At 46.1% G+C, this 17,715-nt stretch overlaps 3 protein-coding genes across 3 annotated transcripts in view; 2 read left to right on the plus strand and 1 right to left on the minus strand.

Annotated features, from left to right (window-relative positions):
* Nucleotides 1–350: 350 nt before the first annotated feature.
* Nucleotides 351–1,696, plus strand: PtA15_2A871 (uncharacterized protein; the record flags this gene model as incomplete). The annotated part of the gene is made up of 5 exons (XM_053166936.1): nucleotides 351–466; nucleotides 534–591; nucleotides 654–1,252; nucleotides 1,319–1,534; nucleotides 1,609–1,696. 5 exons carry the CDS (start codon nucleotides 351–353, stop codon nucleotides 1,694–1,696), a joined length of 1,077 nt encoding a protein of 358 aa, XP_053018109.1.
* An 11,430-nt stretch (nucleotides 1,697–13,126) lies between these two features.
* Nucleotides 13,127–14,905, minus strand: PtA15_2A872 (uncharacterized protein; the record flags this gene model as incomplete). Its single annotated transcript, XM_053166937.1, has 1 exon — nucleotides 13,127–14,905. One exon carries the CDS (start codon nucleotides 14,903–14,905, stop codon nucleotides 13,127–13,129), a length of 1,779 nt encoding a protein of 592 aa, XP_053018110.1.
* Nucleotides 14,906–15,178: 273 nt separating this feature from the next.
* The window catches only part of PtA15_2A873 (uncharacterized protein), a gene marked incomplete at both ends in the record, with an annotated part of 41,074 nt that continues 38,537 nt past the window's right edge, over nucleotides 15,179–17,715 (plus strand). Inside the window, 3 exons of the mRNA XM_053166938.1 lie at nucleotides 15,179–15,305; nucleotides 15,499–15,633; nucleotides 15,711–15,904. Of these exons, the coding sequence (XP_053018111.1) occupies nucleotides 15,179–15,305; nucleotides 15,499–15,633; nucleotides 15,711–15,904 (456 nt within the window). The remainder of the gene's footprint in view (nucleotides 15,306–15,498; nucleotides 15,634–15,710; nucleotides 15,905–17,715) is intronic.

Below are 17,715 nucleotides of genomic sequence, written 5' to 3' on the forward strand. Positions count from 1 at the left end.
GTACGGCATGTTGTGATGAAGGCCAGGTGTGTTAGGTTCTACATATGTTTGTTGGGCTTTATATACTGGGTTTGAACCTTAGTGGTCATGATGGTTTCAGTTTGGGTTTGACAGGCTGGCTTGATCAGGGGGTGGTGATCCAGCTGAGTGGATGATCTGTATGTATGGCTTTCCCCCGGGGGAGTGGAGTGGAGTCAATTAAATGCGCAGGACATCCCCAGCGGCCAGCCTCCACTCCCACTGCCAGCCCAGCCGAGCCCACTCTCCTTTTATCCTCACTCCCTCCATCCAACACCCCCAACACCCCCAACAACAACAACAACATCAGCAACAGCAACAACACCTTAACCATGCCAGCAGACACCAAGAACCAGCGCCAGAGGATCTTCCTGGCCGAAGACCTCCACAAGCACAACTCAAACACCGACTGCTGGGTATCCTACAACCGCAAGGTCTACAACATCTCGTCAGTCCTCCATAGTCCTACCTAGCACTCCACCCACAACCACTAATCTCTCTCTCTCTCTCTTTAGATCATTCCTGGCAGATCATCCCGGTGGAGACCATCTGCTGCTCCAGTATGCCGGAAAGGTCAGCCATCCACACCCCCTCTGCCCCACACCACCAAGCTAACCCTGGCCATCATCACTCAGGACCTGGGCGATGCAATGGAGGACCCCAAGGAACACTCGCATTCGAAGGCGGCCTACGAGATGCTGGACGACTTCCAGATCGGAATCCTCGGCACCCCAGAGACCATCCTCAACCCGAACCTGATCATCGACGACGACTTCAAGCCCACGGCCACGGACATCTCCAAAGACCATCTCCGCAACCAGTTCCTCGACCTCTCCAAGCCCCTCATCCCCCAGATGTGGTCCGCCCACTTCTCCAGAGCCTTCTACCTCCAGCAGGTCCACCAGCCCCGCCACCTCTCCCACCCCGCCCGCCTCTTCGGCCCCTGGTACCTCGAGATGTTCACCCGAACATCCTGGTACGTCGTCCCGCTCATCTGGCTCCCCATCGCCTTCGCCCTCTTCCATCGCGCCCTCCAGCAGCAGATCGACGCCGGCAACTCCACCCCGGCAGCCTGGGCCAAGAACATCGTCTCCTTCCTCTTCGGCAACCTCGTCTGGACCTTCCTCGAATACATCCTCCACCGCTTCCTCTTCCACATCGACGACGTCCTCCCCGACCGGCCCTTCTTCCTCCTCCTCCACTTCCTCCTCCACGGTGTCCACCACTACCTGCCGTAAGCACTCCTACTGCTCAACACACACACACACACCCAACTAACTAACTTTTCCTTCTCACACAGCATGGACCGGCTCCGACTAGTCATGCCCCCCATCCTCTTCGCCGCCCTCTCCCATCCATTCACCCGGCTGGCCTACTTCCTCTTCCCCGTCCCCTACGCCAACGCTGTCATCTCGGGCTCGTTCACCTTCTACGTGCTCTACGACTGCACGCACTACGCCCTGCACCACACACAGCTGCCGAAGTATGTCAAGGAGATGAAGATCTACCACATGGCGTACGTCCTTGAACCCGCTCAGTCTTCAGAGCAGCTTGCCCTCCCGCTGACCCTTGCGGCTTCTCTTCAACTAGCCATCACTTCAAGGACGCCGATCTCGGCTTCGGCGTCACCAGCAAGATTTGGGACTACGCCTTCGGTACCGTCTTGCCCGTCCGCTAACCGCCCACACGTAGTCTCCATCTGATCACTCTACTCACTCTCGTTAATATTCCTTATCCCCACTCATCACTTATACACACGCCCGCAATTCCTCATCATCACCTCTCCTCCTCTGCCTCGTCGTTTCGACCGAAAGCATCTTCATTTTTTCTTTTCGTTTTAGACCTAATCACATCCCCTCTCTCGTTTTTATTAAATATGCTACTCATTACAGTTCGTATCACACCCACCACCATCACCTTTTTTTTGTTTCTTTTGAGGTATATGCACATTACACGGATGTCTTCCACTTATTTTTATTCCAAGAAAAACCAACCAAAAACATCTTTCACAAAAAACAACTTGAATCGCATTGATTTATCTCTGTTTCAAAAAAAATGCAAAAAAAATCAACACAACTTATCTTCCCCGCTGTCTTCTCTTCTCTGTGCGTGTCTGTGCTTTTGTTGGGCTTTGGTTGAAGATGCAGACAGTACCCAAAAACCACGTTCTCTTGCCTACAAACCGATGAGTGTTTCTTTTCTTCTATTGTTGTTTATGATTCTCTTTATCTATTGTCACATGGGCAGTATCTTCCTTATCTCTTTCCATCTGAAGTGTCTCTAGTATAGTTATGACCATATATGTATATGTAGTGAGGTTAAGGTTATCGAATGCATCTGGTTGTGGAATGCATTTCTTTCAGTCCTACTTTCCCCAGAGCCACAGGGATTGTCTCATTCTGGCCAATCAAAAACACATCTTGGATCGTTTCTGGACCGTCCCCACCTCCTTGGACGGATCCACTCTGAGATTGTTCCTCCTGACTTCCGACTCTTGTCGACGAATACCAGCAAATACCTCACCGATCCCAGCAGTTCTTCTCAGCGATTGTCTGGTACATAACATCTGCATGCCCCGATTCCGCATGGGTTGTGTGTTCGACAATTATGGTATTTAAAATTGCATATTACATAAAATCATAAAGCCAATTTTGGCTGGGAGATGTCAGCGTGCATAAAACTTAAGTGACATCTCCCAGCCAAAATTGCAGTTTATGATTTTATGTAAAAAAATCTTATGCAATTTTGAATACCATAAATGTGTGTCGCTGGGCTATGCGAGCTTAACTAAGCCTGTCCGAGGAGGCGCGAAGCGTCTCCGAAGGAGAGACTTACTGGTAAAGTCGCAGGCGTGGCCTGACAAGATCAGGGTTTTTGTGATATTTTGTTTTATTTTGGTTTCAAGATCCTGTAGCACCTACAACTGAGCACCCCAACAAAGAATCAAAATGAGGGAAGTGGAGCCTACCTTCTTGCCTATGATTTCCAAAAAAAAAGACTATGTCAAAAGTGACATTGTTGAGGTGTCTACATGTGTTTCAAGAAAGCCATTTTAAGGGCTCTGAGGGGTGTGAAAGGGGTGTGATAGTGTTTTGCTCCGGCAACCAATCTGTAATTCCTGTGACAGATGATTGGCTTCTGGCCAGCTTTACAAATGGTTTCAAACACAACAGCAGCTTTTTTTAAAGAGTTCAACAGTTCAGAACATGTAGCACCAGGAAAACAAAATAGTCACTTGATGGCAAGTGACATTGCAGCTTTGGTTTCTGCTCCAGAACTACTCAAGAGCTGCTCCAAGTCTGCTCCACCAGCACTTGTAGAGCTTGCAGGACTGCACCAGAGCACTCAATGTAGCACAGTCAGCTGATCCTAATTTTTTCCCAGGAACAGCTGATGCTCATCATAAGCTGAGCAGTAGGCATTGACTGAGCCTGGACCAAAGCTGAGCATTGGCTGAGCATTGGATATTCCAAGCCTGAAACAAATCCAAGTGTCAGCTGGACCAAGAATATTCCAAATCTGAGCATCAGCTTAGCCAACAATGGTCCAAAGCTGAGCATCATCTTGGAAAAGGCTTGTGCAGAGCTTAGGATCAGCTGGGACAATACTGTTCCAAAGATTAACACCAGCTGGGCCAAAAATTTTCAAAAGCTGAGCATCGGCTGAGCCAATGCTGGTACAAAGCTGAGCATTGGCTGAGCCAAGGCTGTTCCAAAGCTGAGTATCAGATTTTTTGAGACTATTCAAAAGATTAATATCACCTGAGCCAAGGCTGGTCCACAGCTGAGCATCAGCTGAGCCAAGGCTGGTCCCCAGCTGAGCATTGTCTTAGCCAAGGTTGGTCCACAGCTGAGAATCAGCTGAGCCAAGGCTGGTCCACAGATGAGCATAAGCTGTTACAGGAGTGGTCAGACTCAGAATCTGAGCATTGGCTGGGCCAAGATTTATCCAAAGCTGAAAATCAGCTGAGCCAATACTGGTCCAAAGCTGAGCATTGGCTAGGCCAATGATAGTCCTAATCTGAGTCTAAGCTGAGCCATGACTGGAATAAAGCTGAAAATAAGCTGGGCCAGGACTGGTTCTGATCTGGGCAATAAAGCTGAGCATGAGCTGGGCACCAAAGCTGAGCATAAGTTGGGAGCTAAAGCTGAGTATCAGCTGACCAGAAATGGGGATCAGTGGTGCCCAGAAAAAACTGAGGATCTCCTGTGGAAATTATTAAACTGGTTAGATGGTGGGTAGATGATGGGTAGATGGGGGGTAGATGGTGGGACGTAGCCTGCTGGAGCTGGCATGATGTCACTTGTCATCAAGTGACTATTTTATTTTCCTGGTGTAGGAAGTCCTGAGGATTCCAATGGTGCCACCGGCTTCTCAAATTTCAGAGGGGTTGGGGGTCATCTGTGGAGTTTTATGGTCTTTCCAGCCATTTGGCTGGTATTTGTCACGCAAGAACCTCGACATTACAGGCAAGTCCCTCCCTAGCAGGAGGGAGCTCGCACCCCGCACCCCACGAGCACGGGAGGGACTTGTGTTAAGTTTGGGGCTATGTCTCCTTGGAAGTATGCAATCTCAAGGAGCGGTGTGTTGGGAGTGCGGGACAGATGTTCGCTGGCGTTGGCCGTGCTTTCCAGCAAGGCCACCCCAGCTATCCCACCCACAAAACAACTATACTCTTGGATATGATTTGAGCTCTGGACCACTTGGTGTTCCCAACTGAACACATGAAGCAATTTGGAAAATCTGCTTCAGGGCTTGCATCATACTTGGTAGAGTGTAGAGATGGCCAGTGGGTACCCGGCACCCGCGGGCGGGTACCCCTCCCAGTCCTTGGGTACCCCCCCGCGGGTGCCGTGTACGGGTACGTGTCTGTGAAATTCATGTGAAAAATAGCGAGTACCCGTGTCCAGCACAGGTACCCGTTCAGGCACCCACCGCCAAGTTCTCCAATTCTGGAGGAGGCACATTTGAGAAAACCTCTGACCTCAACCTCACACCATGAAAAAATCAAGAAAGAGACCACGCCAGACCTTGATTTTACCAACATCCTCGCCTCCAGGACCGTCAGATGGTCAGGCCAAAGCAATGCAATCTAATGTTGTCAATACCGATCTCTTAGTCCCAAACAATGATGCCTCAGATACCACCACTAGCTCTCCAATAAAAGCTTCTCGGACCAGCCAGCCTAGTACCGTTTGGGAACTCACTGATAATGAAGAGCTTGGTAAGCTTTCTTCCACCTCATTCATCTCACTGAATTTGGCGTCTGATGTCATTCCTGAAAGTTCGAGCACAGAAAATTGCCTCCATGGGAATCAGTACGGCCTATTCCAGCTACCACAAACCAGAACTCTCAGCACAACTTGACAAGAAGGGACGGCGCATGATTGCGTATCCATGCAAGACGTTAGCCGCCCAGAGAACCTTTCTTTTTTTTTTTACTGACATTTATTCCTGATTCAGATGTAGCACAAAGATACACAGGCCAACATACGACTCGTCTTGCAGTAACTTGCTGAAACATGCCGCTGGATGTCTCAAAAAACTGCGTGAATCAAATAGCAATCAAAATATGGCCGGTCATGGTGGTTGTGGCACTGGTGATATTGACTCGGAAGAGGCGAGTGACAGACATTCTGTTTCTCTCTCTGAATTTTTGGTTGCAAAATCTAAGTTGTTATCATTTCTCCAGGTAAACCAACTGTGCGCTATTTGGTGTGCAGAGGCTGCACGGCCCTTTGCAGCTCTATCAGACGAGTCCCACAAAGCTATTCTCCATCCAAAAGTCGTTAAAAAACATGCCTTCGGCGAAGGTAGTTTTGAGATCAATTCATATGCTCTACACTGCAGTTCAAGACAGTTACCGGGATGTTTTAAAGGTAGACAGTCCATTTCATCTCTATTTCCATTCAGTGATGATGTAAAATTGACTCTCAAATAATCTTATTTCTGGTTGGTCAGAAACATGTAGGTGCCATGTACCTTGGGGCCGATGCATGGCAGTCACCCAATGGTCAGGAGATCTTTGGAATAATTATTTACCGCTTGGTTGAGAAGGATGGCGGAAAATTTGAGCTGGAGTCCATGCCACTGGATTTTGTCCGCCTGGCTAGGAGTCACACTGGAGAATATCTTGCCGAAACGATGCGATTGGTGGTTGAGAAGTTTGATGTTCAAGATAAAGTAGGTCAAAGCCCTCTTGTTCTTGCTAGACATTTTAACAAGCTGATTTGCTGAATCATCCATTTTTAATCAGATTTGTGGAATCGTTGCCGACAATGCCTCAAATAATTCGAAAATGGTGGCGGCAATGAAAAAGTTTAAATGGCCTAGATTCAAAGGTGATCCGCAGTGGATCAGATGTTTTGCACATATATTGAATTTGATTGTTCAGTCAATCCTCCGACCGTTCAAGAAAGTCCAAAATAAAATGGCTGGTAACCAGGGGTCTGATCTGGATTCAGACAAGGAATCAGAATATGAGGATGCTGAGAATCAGATCCGCTGGCTAGTACTTTTATTATTTGATAAAAAGCAAATAAGAGTCTGATCTTTTATGCAAAAATAGATACGAGAGCGAGGGTTCCATCTGTGAGGAACATGATCCTGCCAAAGGCGACCTTGCTGACAGTGACGATTCGGAAGAATTCATCCGCAACAATGGGTCGGAGTCCGAGTTATCTATGGCGGACATCCAGGATTTAAGCAATGAGTTTTCTATGAACAGACACTCCAAATATCTGTGTCTGGATCTGCTCGACTAACTAACATCATTGTCTTCATAGATTAGATAACGGAACATCTTTCAAGTGTCATCAAAGGCAACAATGACAAATACCCACCTGTCCTCCAAAATGCATGTCGACTTGGCCTTCAGCTTACAAATAAATACTACACACTTACTGACTGCTCGCCGTTGTATCGCATTGCCATGGGTTTGTTCCTCGTCCTCCTGATTCTCTCTCAATACCATCTGATTATGCTAATCCAAACCTATCTGCATACCTTTTGAACAGTACTTCACCCATCCTTCAAAGACCAGTACTTCAGGGTTGCTGGCTGGCAAAAGAATTGGATTGATGAAGCCCTTCGCCTCACACGTGATATGTTCAATACATTCTACAACCCTCCGCTCGATTCTCTCCCCTCCAGTCAATCAACAAAGTCGAGCAAGGTGGGCTTATTTAGTTGATCAAATAGAATCATGGCTTGCTTTGCTCACGACTGATTCTTTCAGCCAAAGACTGGACATATTGCACAGCTTGCATTGGCTGCCCAATCGGGCCAGTCCTCAAATGATCCACTCGCTATCTGGTTATCTTCCGGCCAAATTTTAGACGATGGCTCCCCAATCAATGCACTTAAGTGGTGGATCCAACAAAAGCGCGCTGGAAATACCCACTGTGGGCTCGTGCAAATGGCCCTCGATGTCCTCAGTTGCCCAGGTAAGCGATTATAACTTTACTTCATTCTTGTCTGCATATCTGATGGTTATTTAACCTAGCTACTTCCGTCGATGTTGAGCGGGCTTTCTCATTTGGATGGGATTATGTATCGGAAAAAAGACATTGACTCAGCCCAGTTTCTATCAGTAGGGGGATGTCTGTGGCTTTTTACTCAAAAAATGACTTGATCCCCCCCGGTTTGCTCAGAAAGTGGAAGGATGGGCTCGACGATGAAAAAAAGAACAAATTGAAGAGAAAAGGCAAAGATCGAGTGTGATCATGCAAGCAGGATTTTGTGCAACAAAACGGATCCAATGTGTAATCCGAGCTAGTTTCTTATGAAAAATTCTATCTAACAACTACTTGCTTTGAAATTAATTTTTTTTTGTCTGAAGTCACTTCAAATATAGTGAGTGTACCGCGGGACAGGCCGAGGGTACCCGCGGGACTCGCCACAGGTACCGGCGGTACCTGTGCGCGGGTGCCAGCGGCGAGTCCGGGTATCTGGGGTTTATACAAAATCATGGCGGGTACCCGGACTTGCCGCAGGTACCTGGGTCCCGTTGGCCATCTCTAGTAGAGTGCTTGCGGTGCGGGTGAAGTGGGCAGGGCTGGGCAGGGTGATTTGAAAAGCAGCTTGTTCAGGCGTCTCTGTACTTTCCAGCAGACATGATCCAGGAAGTGTTCCAAGTCCAACTTCCAGGAAAAATGTAAACACTGAGAAAAACAATGAGTAGAAGAAGGACCAGCATGTTTTAAAAATGGCGGGTTTTTTCAAACCCGTCAATTACATAATGGTGGATTTTGTCATATTTGATACCCCCTAATAGGGGCATTCAAAATTGATTCAGGAAGTGTTCCAGGTCAGAATTCCAGGAAAAATAGATCACTCCCAAAACAAATTTCCTGGAGGTTCTACATTGAAACCCCCAAAAGGGAAATTTTCCTGGATTCAAATCCAGAAGCATGCCTCCTGGAACTAATCCAATAGTTCATTGTGTTTTGTCCATGCCTCCGGGGTCGCAAATGGAAAACCCTTTCTTCTAGTATACCTGTTGCCAAACCGCAAGTGCACCCCACCAGATTGTCTAGTGGTGCAACTGTTTTCACACGCTCCAGATCCAAAAATGCCCAAAAAAATTCCTTCATTGCTTTGTGGGATTCCCTGGGACACCAATTGCATCAATGGACAACCTAGCAGCATCACAATCCTTCTGGATTAGCTCACTGCAGACAACAACTACACTCAATGGTTTACTACACATGTAAGGGATCACCTCTGCACTGAAATCCTGGCTGTAATGACTCATCACAACATAAATCATCACACTGCATGTGGTGAGAGCTCTCTATTACTTGCTTGTTGCCCTCCAGCTGAACTCTGACCAACACTTGCTGCAGGTCAACTCAAATGTGGCTACCAGTATGTTGCAGACTTACTCAGGTATTCTAGGCTGGACAATGATCCCCACATTGAGGTTGGCACCATTCAAGGCAACTCTTTAAATGTGCAATGGATATTGTGAAATCACAATTGCGCTTCCTGGCCAAGCAAGTCATTCTTATTAGTTGTTGTTACATTTGGAGTGTTAAATCATGTGATTCCCAGTGGGAATGCAGTTCCAGTAATGAATTTACAACAAAATTTTTGAAAGAAGAACGGTTGTGAGTGCTTGGAAAGGACTGGAAGTGATATAGCAGGGGCCGTGGTAGAAGGTACTTGATCAAAGAGACTGAGACTGAGAGCAACCATTGGGTTGGTTGTAAAACCTGTATGAGACATGAAGCACAGAGACTTGAGACATCAGCACTTGCAGCTCCCTCCCTGTAACCATCAAATAATTTGAAATGGTGTTGACTTCTTGTAGGAAGCTTTTCATCACAACCCTAGAGGAGTGCATCAAAGATCAACAAACGGCCAAGGCGTTAGATTTTCTGTTAGCTGATCAATTCCAGCTCAGAATATGATACCAATTTAAGGACTATAAGTGGGGGGGAAAAGATATGGAAATGGTGGACCTAGAGTAGAAGCTAATGCAAAAGCACTTGTTTGGATCGAAGGCAAGAGCTACCCCAGACATTGTCAAAATATTGAAAAGGGGCTGGATGCACACTATTTCTTGCTACATTGGATGCAAGATCTCCAACACCTTCACCATCCTTTTCCCACGCAACAGGTGAATTCTTCTTACTGGCTTGGTTGGAAGTGCTGGTTGGGGCTGTTGGCTGAGTATGTTTTCTCTTGGGTGGCATGGCAGGCGGTGGATGAGCTTAGTTGAAGTTGTGTGATATGTTGCAGATATGGCAAAGGAGGGTGTAAAGTTTGAGTGGGTCTTGGATGTTTGTTGGGTGTCAAAGAAAAACAGGCTCCACTACAGGTGCACTCTAACGTCTAGCCATTGTCAGTGCTTGCGTTGGCGCACACCCTGCCAACCCCGCGTTAAGCCAATGTGGGATTGACATTGTGGTAGACGGAAAAGTGGAAAAATAAAAAGTTTTTCCTATGCCACATAATTACTCATACTAGGCCTCAAGATACCATCAAATGGACCCCAGAAATGGATTCTACGGCCAATTTCACCCTTAGTCACCACTGGAATGGTCATTACAACCCCACTGGATAAGAAGTTACACCTCTGTGGACCCCACCAAACACCTATCACACGGCCAGCCCCAGGAACCCAGCTGTCACCTGCCTCAACCCAAGTTTCACAGTAGTACACATATACACATCACAGGATATAAACATACATCTCCCTGTCAGGCTACACTCATTAAATATTAACTACATACACTCCTTTATATACATAGTATGACATCATTCACACCATTTCTGCAGCCTCAGACTTTGTGTATACACTAATTCCCCCAGTATGACAGCTCATGCAGTCTACTGTCACCTCATGCATGCGTTAGAAGGTTCTTTTGTATATTCTGACACCATCCATGCACCCCTGAGGGGTTATGACATCATTTGTATCCACTCCCACCAGCTAAAATCCCTCACCCTGCTGTCTAGATTAGCTGAAACCCTAACCCACAAGCCCCTTTGGGGCTCCACTTTTGTCTATAAAAGGAGCTCTCTCCACCCCCAGTGGCCGGCTCCCCAGTTTCTCACCCAGAACTCACAAGTCACCCAACACTCATCCACACTCAAATCCTAAAACCCTTATAACAATAAATCAGCCCTTTTAACAACAATTCAACCCTTATAACAAAGTAATTAAAACACTTACACGTTGCCGGTCAAACAGATTTCATCTGGAACAGACCAGACCTATCACTTAATAAAAATTGCCAAGCTGAGCTTGGTGGGTCTTGTTGACTGATAACAGAAGGGCAGAGCTTGCAACTCCATCATACCCTTCACCATTCAGCAAAAGGGTTTCATTACCACTTTTGAGTCTTACAACGTTGGGGTGAAATTTCTGTTGGACCTGTTGGCATGATCCTGGCATATGAAGAGGTATTTGGATGGCTCCCTGTGTTGAACTGAGCACTTGGTTCAATGCCAATGTCAAGTGCAATGTATACCCAACCTTTTGGGCGGGTGGGTTTTACTGACCCCAACGGCAGCGATGGGAGCTAATCCCTGGCTCAGCAAGCAAAAAACACATCTGCATACAAGGGCCAAACTCACTGCTCACACCTTGGCATCAACACAGCCATTACTGAAGGATTTTCAACCAAGGACGAGTGGAGCGGGCGGAGGAAAGAAGATCAGCTTTAGCCAATAGCAGACAATGTCTGAGAAAAAGGACCAAATAACTCACTCAAAGGGGCTTAAGTGCCTTTGTAGATAAGACAGAGTGCGGGCTCAAGTGTGCACAAGGGATCAAGATGGTCAGGACTGAGGCTTTGATTTCTTGGAGTCTAGTGGGTTTGAGTAGACTAAGTTTATATCCAATATGGTTAACTTGTGGGCGCATATTTAATCATAATTATGATGTTCAAAGTTGGTTTGCATAATTTTATGCATGCATAAATCATAAAATCATAAAAATATTTTGGTGAGGAAATTTTGTATTACATAATCAGACAGTCATATCCCCTGCAAAAAAGATTTTATGATTTTATGATTTATGCATGCATAAAATTATGCAAACCAACTTTGAACACCATAAATGAATAAGAAGAAAAAAGGGCACATGTATGACCAACAAATAAGAAAAATGTAACATGTTTGTGAAAGGGAGAAGAGAGAAGATCAAGAGCGGAAACAGGTGAAATTCCAACAATTACCACAACATGAGCCACACGGCTACCACTGCACCATGAAGACTTTAGAATGATGACCTGTAAAATTGTATAGGATCACACTCCAAGCCCTTACCAAGAAAAAACTTCCTGTAATTTATGGTAAAGTTAAATCAGCTGTTTATTTTTTCTTTCTGTGTATGATCTGCCAATACTCTTGCAGATAATTTTGGTCTAGGTCAAGGATCAATTTTTTCAGGTGATTTCTTGACCTTGCCAACAGACAGGTTGGTCTGACTGAGCAGGAACCAGTCATATTGACCTGTCTGAGGGCCTTGTCAGACAAGTCGGCTTTTCTACTCAGACCACCAACTGTCTGACAACCTTTGAGGCAAGCCAACACTCATGCACCACCCATCAGTACTTTCAGCTTGATCCATGCGCTGGGCCGGCCCTGATTACCAGTGCATTGGCATGGTTGGACTGACCTTCCCATTGGGAAAGGTGCTTTGACATCAATTTAACCCGGCCGGACAGGTCAGGCTGACCCTTTGGCATGTCCAATGTTGCGCTTGGTTGGCCGGACCATAATCCAACGCCGGGGCAAAAACAAAGTTGGCACTGCTCTACAACTGGAGCTGTAGTGTAGGGGGGAAGAGCCAGGGGACCCGGGTTTGAGAAAAAGTCTGATTGGCTTTTGTTTGGTTAACTTTTTCCTGATTTCCTGCCGTCCTGGAGGTCCTGGAAGATCATGAGTAGAAGGAACACTGGTACACAGTAGGGATGGCCTTGGGTAACCTTTGGCGCCCGCCGAAGGATACCGGGTGCGGGTGCAGGTGTTTAGTTTTGCTAGAAAAAGGGTGGGTACCCGGCGCAGGTACCCGCCTGTCTGACCGTTGCGCTAACAGCAGTTGGACCCAATCAATGGGTCTTGGGACCCAATCAATGGGTCTTGGGACCCAATCAATGGGTATCAGGACCCAATCATTGGGTCTTAAGACCCAAACAATGGGTCTTGGGACCCTATCAATGGGTCTTAAGACCCAATTCATGGGTCTTAAGACCCAATTCATGGGTCTTAAGACCCAATTCATGGGTCTTAAGACCCAATTCATGGGTCTTCAGACCCAATTCATGGGTCTTCAGACCCAATTCATGGGTCTTCAGACCCAATTCATGGGTCTTCAGACCCAATTCATGGGTCTTCAGACCCAATTCATGGGTCTTCAGACCCAATTCATGGGTCTTCAGACCCAGAAAATGGGTCCTGGGACCCTATCAATGGGTCTTCAGACCCAATTCATGGGTCTTCAGACCCAGACAATGGGTCCTGGGACCCTATCAATGGGTCTTAAGACCCAATTCATGGGTCTTCAGACCCAGACAATGGGTCCTGGGACCCTATCAATGGGTCTTAAGACCCAATTCATGATCTTTGGACCCAATCAATGGGTCTTGGGACCCTATCAATGGGTCTTCAGACCCAATTCATGGGTCTTCAGACCCAATTCATGGGTCTTCAGACCCAATTCATGGGTCTTCAGACCCAATTCATGGGTCTTCAGACCCAATTCATGGGTCTTCAGACCCAATTCATGGGTCTTCAGACCCAATTCATGGGTCTTCAGACCCAATTCATGGGTCTTCAGACCCAATTCATGGGTCTTCAGACCCAATTCATGGGTCTTCAGACCCAATTCATGGGTCTTCAGACCCAATTCATGGGTCTTCAGACCCAATTCATGGGTCTTCAGACCCAATTCATGGGTCTTCAGACCCAATTCATGGGTCTTCAGACCCAATTCATGGGTCTTCAGACCCAATTCATGGGTCTTCAGACCCAATTCATGGGTCTTCAGACCCAATTCATGGGTCTTCAGACCCAATTCATGGGTCTTCAGACCCAATTCATGGGTCTTCAGACCCAATTCATGGGTCTTCAGACCCAATTCATGGGTCTTCAGACCCAATTCATGGGTCTTCAGACCCAATTCATGGGTCTTCAGACCCAATTCATGGGTCTTCAGACCCAATTCATGGGTCTTCAGACCCAATTCATGGGTCTTCAGACCCAATTCATGGGTCTTCAGACCCAATTCATGGGTCTTCAGACCCAATTCATGGGTCTTCAGACCCAATTCATGGGTCTTCAGACCCAATTCATGGGTCTTCAGACCCAATTCATGGGTCTTCAGACCCAATTCATGGGTCTTCAGACCCAATTCATGGGTCTTCAGACCCAATTCATGGGTCTTCAGACCCAATTCATGGGTCTTCAGACCCAATTCATGGGTCTTCAGACCCAATTCATGGGTCTTCAGACCCAATTCATGGGTCTTCAGACCCAATTCATGGGTCTTCAGACCCAATTCATGGGTCTTCAGACCCAATTCATGGGTCTTCAGACCCAATTCATGGGTCTTCAGACCCAATTCATGGGTCTTCAGACCCAATTCATGGGTCTTCAGACCCAATTCATGGGTCTTCAGACCCAATTCATGGGTCTTCAGACCCAATTCATGGGTCTTCAGACCCAATTCATGGGTCTTCAGACCCAATTCATGGGTCTTCAGACCCAATTCATGGGTCTTCAGACCCAATTCATGGGTCTTCAGACCCAATTCATGGGTCTTCAGACCCAATTCATGGGTCTTCAGACCCAATTCATGGGTCTTCAGACCCAATTCATGGGTCTTCAGACCCAATTCATGGGTCTTCAGACCCAATTCATGGGTCTTCAGACCCAATTCATGGGTCTTCAGACCCAATTCATGGGTCTTCAGACCCAATTCATGGGTCTTCAGACCCAATTCATGGGTCTTCAGACCCAATTCATGGGTCTTCAGACCCAATTCATGGGTCTTCAGACCCAATTCATGGGTCTTCAGACCCAATTCATGGGTCTTCAGACCCAATTCATGGGTCTTCAGACCCACTTCATGGGTCTTCAGACCCAATTCATGGGTCTTCAGACCCAATTCATGGGTCTTCAGACCCAATTCATGGGTCTTCAGACCCAATTCATGGGTCTTCAGACCCACTTCATGGGTCTTCAGACCCAATTCATGGGTCTTCAGACCCAATTCATGGGTCTTCAGACCCAATTCATGGGTCTTCAGACCCAATTCATGGGTCTTCAGACCCAATTCATGGGTCTTCAGACCCAATTCATGGGTCTTCAGACCCAATTCATTGTAGGTACCCGAAGCTAAGAATGCAGCGAGTGTACCGGGGTCCATGAGCATAGACAAAACTAGAACTGTTCTAAAACAGACCAGCGGTACAGCATAAAGGGCAGGACCGAGCGGCGGTTTCAGACTAGGAGCAAGAGTGAGATATATAGAGAGCAGAGTCTCTTGGACGGACCACCATCCACACTCCTCACTCCTGACAGTTCTTGTTCCCGCTCACTCAACTCGATATTCCTCTGACTCAAAGAAATCTTCGAAAATTTTAATTACCGTAAATTTTCAAATTATAAACATCCTTTTTACCTTATCAACCTTATCTATATCAACATGGTTGAATCAACAAGAGCGACGAAGAGCAGCGCGAAGAACATGAATAAGAACGCATCCACCAACAAAGATAGACAAGACGATCAAGCGGCAGGAGAATGTAGAGGAGAAGAGACGTTGATAACTGGTAAGTGGTTAAGTACCAGACAACTGTGTAGTTATATAACTCCAGGAACATAGGGAAATATTCTTTGTCCGAACGATCATGTTTTTCTTGACCGAACAACTGGTGAAATCATTTCTCAGGAACAAGGAAATTGACATGTAGCGTGATATTATTTTAGATGGTCACACTGAATCCCGCAACAATTTAGCTCCAGGACCAGAACCTGTCGAGAAGAGCACTGGCGGTGACCTCGATTTTGAGGAAGATGATATCGTCGAATCCAATCTCAAAGGAAATACTCCTATGGAAGAAGAGCCTGAGTTTGTTGACTTAATAAAGGCGATGCCGAGTTAGTATAATCATATGATTAATCCAAGTGAAACACAATTATTCTGACGTTGATGATGGTGTACCAATAATCAATAGTCGTTGAAAAGGCGAACACAGATGCGAAGTCGATCCTTATAGAACAAGCGATTGCTGCGTTGAATGCCGGTAACACGTCCGTGGCGTCAGTCTTGATGAAAGCAGCGAACGAGATCAAATTGAACAAGTCTCGAGTCTCTGGATTAGAAAGCGCTGCAGAAGACTCTCAAGATGGTGGCTTAATATATGCCGATGTAGGAACTACTCATGTCCACATCGGGTATGCACCTTTTCTAGACAAGAACATCAAGAAGTTGAAAGGTCCCTTACCTTTGACGATATTCAATAAGATGTGGAGACATAATGCGATGTCCTGGAATCTAGAGAAACGACCGAAGTCCGAAGAATCGACCAACTCTAGTTATAAAGGTTTTCCATTCGTTCCCGAATGGCATATGGCACACATGCACTGGACTTTCAATCACAGAGATTTCTATCGAACCCTTGCGGAAGTCTATAACAACAAGAAGTTTGCGGATATGCTTCTAGAACATAAGAAGAATGTCGATTTTATTTCAGACACACGGTGCTTCATGATAGGTTTTCGTTACGATATGTTAATGAGATCAAACACATTCGCGCATAGAGTAAACGTCAAAGGTGTTATGAAGATTCCCGACATAACTAAGTTGAAAGAAGATATTGTTGAAGATTGCTACAATACTTGTAGAGAATTTGGCGAACTCAAGTGGGACGAAAACTATTATGCGCCCGGTTACGGTTTCTCCCACATTAACCCGGTTACCGGGAGCGCGAGGTTGAATCTTCAAGCAAATAATTTCCACAATGGTCCGAACGCGAGTCAGCATCAAGCCAACACTTTCAATAACCAAGGACAGACCCAATTCACACAAGGATCGTCCAATGGTTCTCAGTCACAATTGCCTAATCAAGCACAACATCAAGGTTACAATACCGAATCAAAGAAACGTGCAAGGTCTGGATATAAGGGATCGAATTTCATTCAAGGTTTCGGAGAGAAAAGAGCTTCCTCCAACCCACCCCCAGCATCCAACGCGAAGTAGGCGCTTTTTCTTTGTGATCCTTCTATTATACTTGTTTTTCTAGAAGTTTTTTTTTTTTTCTTCCTTTTAAATCATGGATCTAGTTCTATTCTTGTCATATCACGAATGTCCTTTTTCTGATTTGAATTGTTTTTCTTTTCGTTTGCATTTTGTTTCTTAAACGTTATGATCTACTGGGTAGATACTCATCTATAGTTATTGATTGGCCGCATAAAGTCAAATGTGAAATGAACATTCCTTTTTGGCAATTTGCGTTGGAAAAGGCCGGTTTGAGCGAGATGTATGCAGATATTGTGCCTGGTTTCAAGTTCGGTTTCAGTCAAGGCATCCCATCACACGAACTAGGAGATAAAAAGTCCTTTATCCCGCCGAACCATCGCTCGGCGTCGCTGGCAGCTGAAAAGATTGAGAAATCGTTCAAAAAAGAGGTGGCATCTAGGAGGATGTTTGGACCATTCTCAATAGAACAAATGTCCCGGAAATTCCGATTTTTTAGGTCAAGTCCCTTAGGAGCCGTGGTGAACAACGACGGATCCGTAAGACCAATCAACGATTTGTCTTTCCCCCGGAATGATCCGGAAGTTCCTTCGGTAAATTCCTTCGTGAATGCGAAAGATTTCACGACCACATGGGACGATTTTAAGGTCGTAGCAAAGTTTTTCAAAGCACTGACAAAACCAGTGTTACTAGCGCTTTTTGACTGGGAGAAAGCGTATAGACAAATCCCGACGCACCCTTCACAGTGGCCTTTCTTGGTCGTACAGGATTTGAACGGCGGTCTATACCTAGATACTAGAATAACCTTTGGGGGCGTAGCTGGTTGCGGTTCTTTTGGGAGACCAGCTGACGCATGGAAAGATATAATGGAAGATGAGTTTAATCTAGTAAAGGTATTCAGATGGGTTGATGACAACCTTTTCGTTAAGGACGAAATCTCTTCAACAAGTATGAAAGACATCGTGACTTACTCGACTAGACTC

This window comes from Puccinia triticina, chromosome 2A, assembly GCF_026914185.1.
Source record: "Puccinia triticina chromosome 2A, complete sequence".
NCBI lineage: Eukaryota > Fungi > Basidiomycota > Pucciniomycetes > Pucciniales > Pucciniaceae > Puccinia > Puccinia triticina.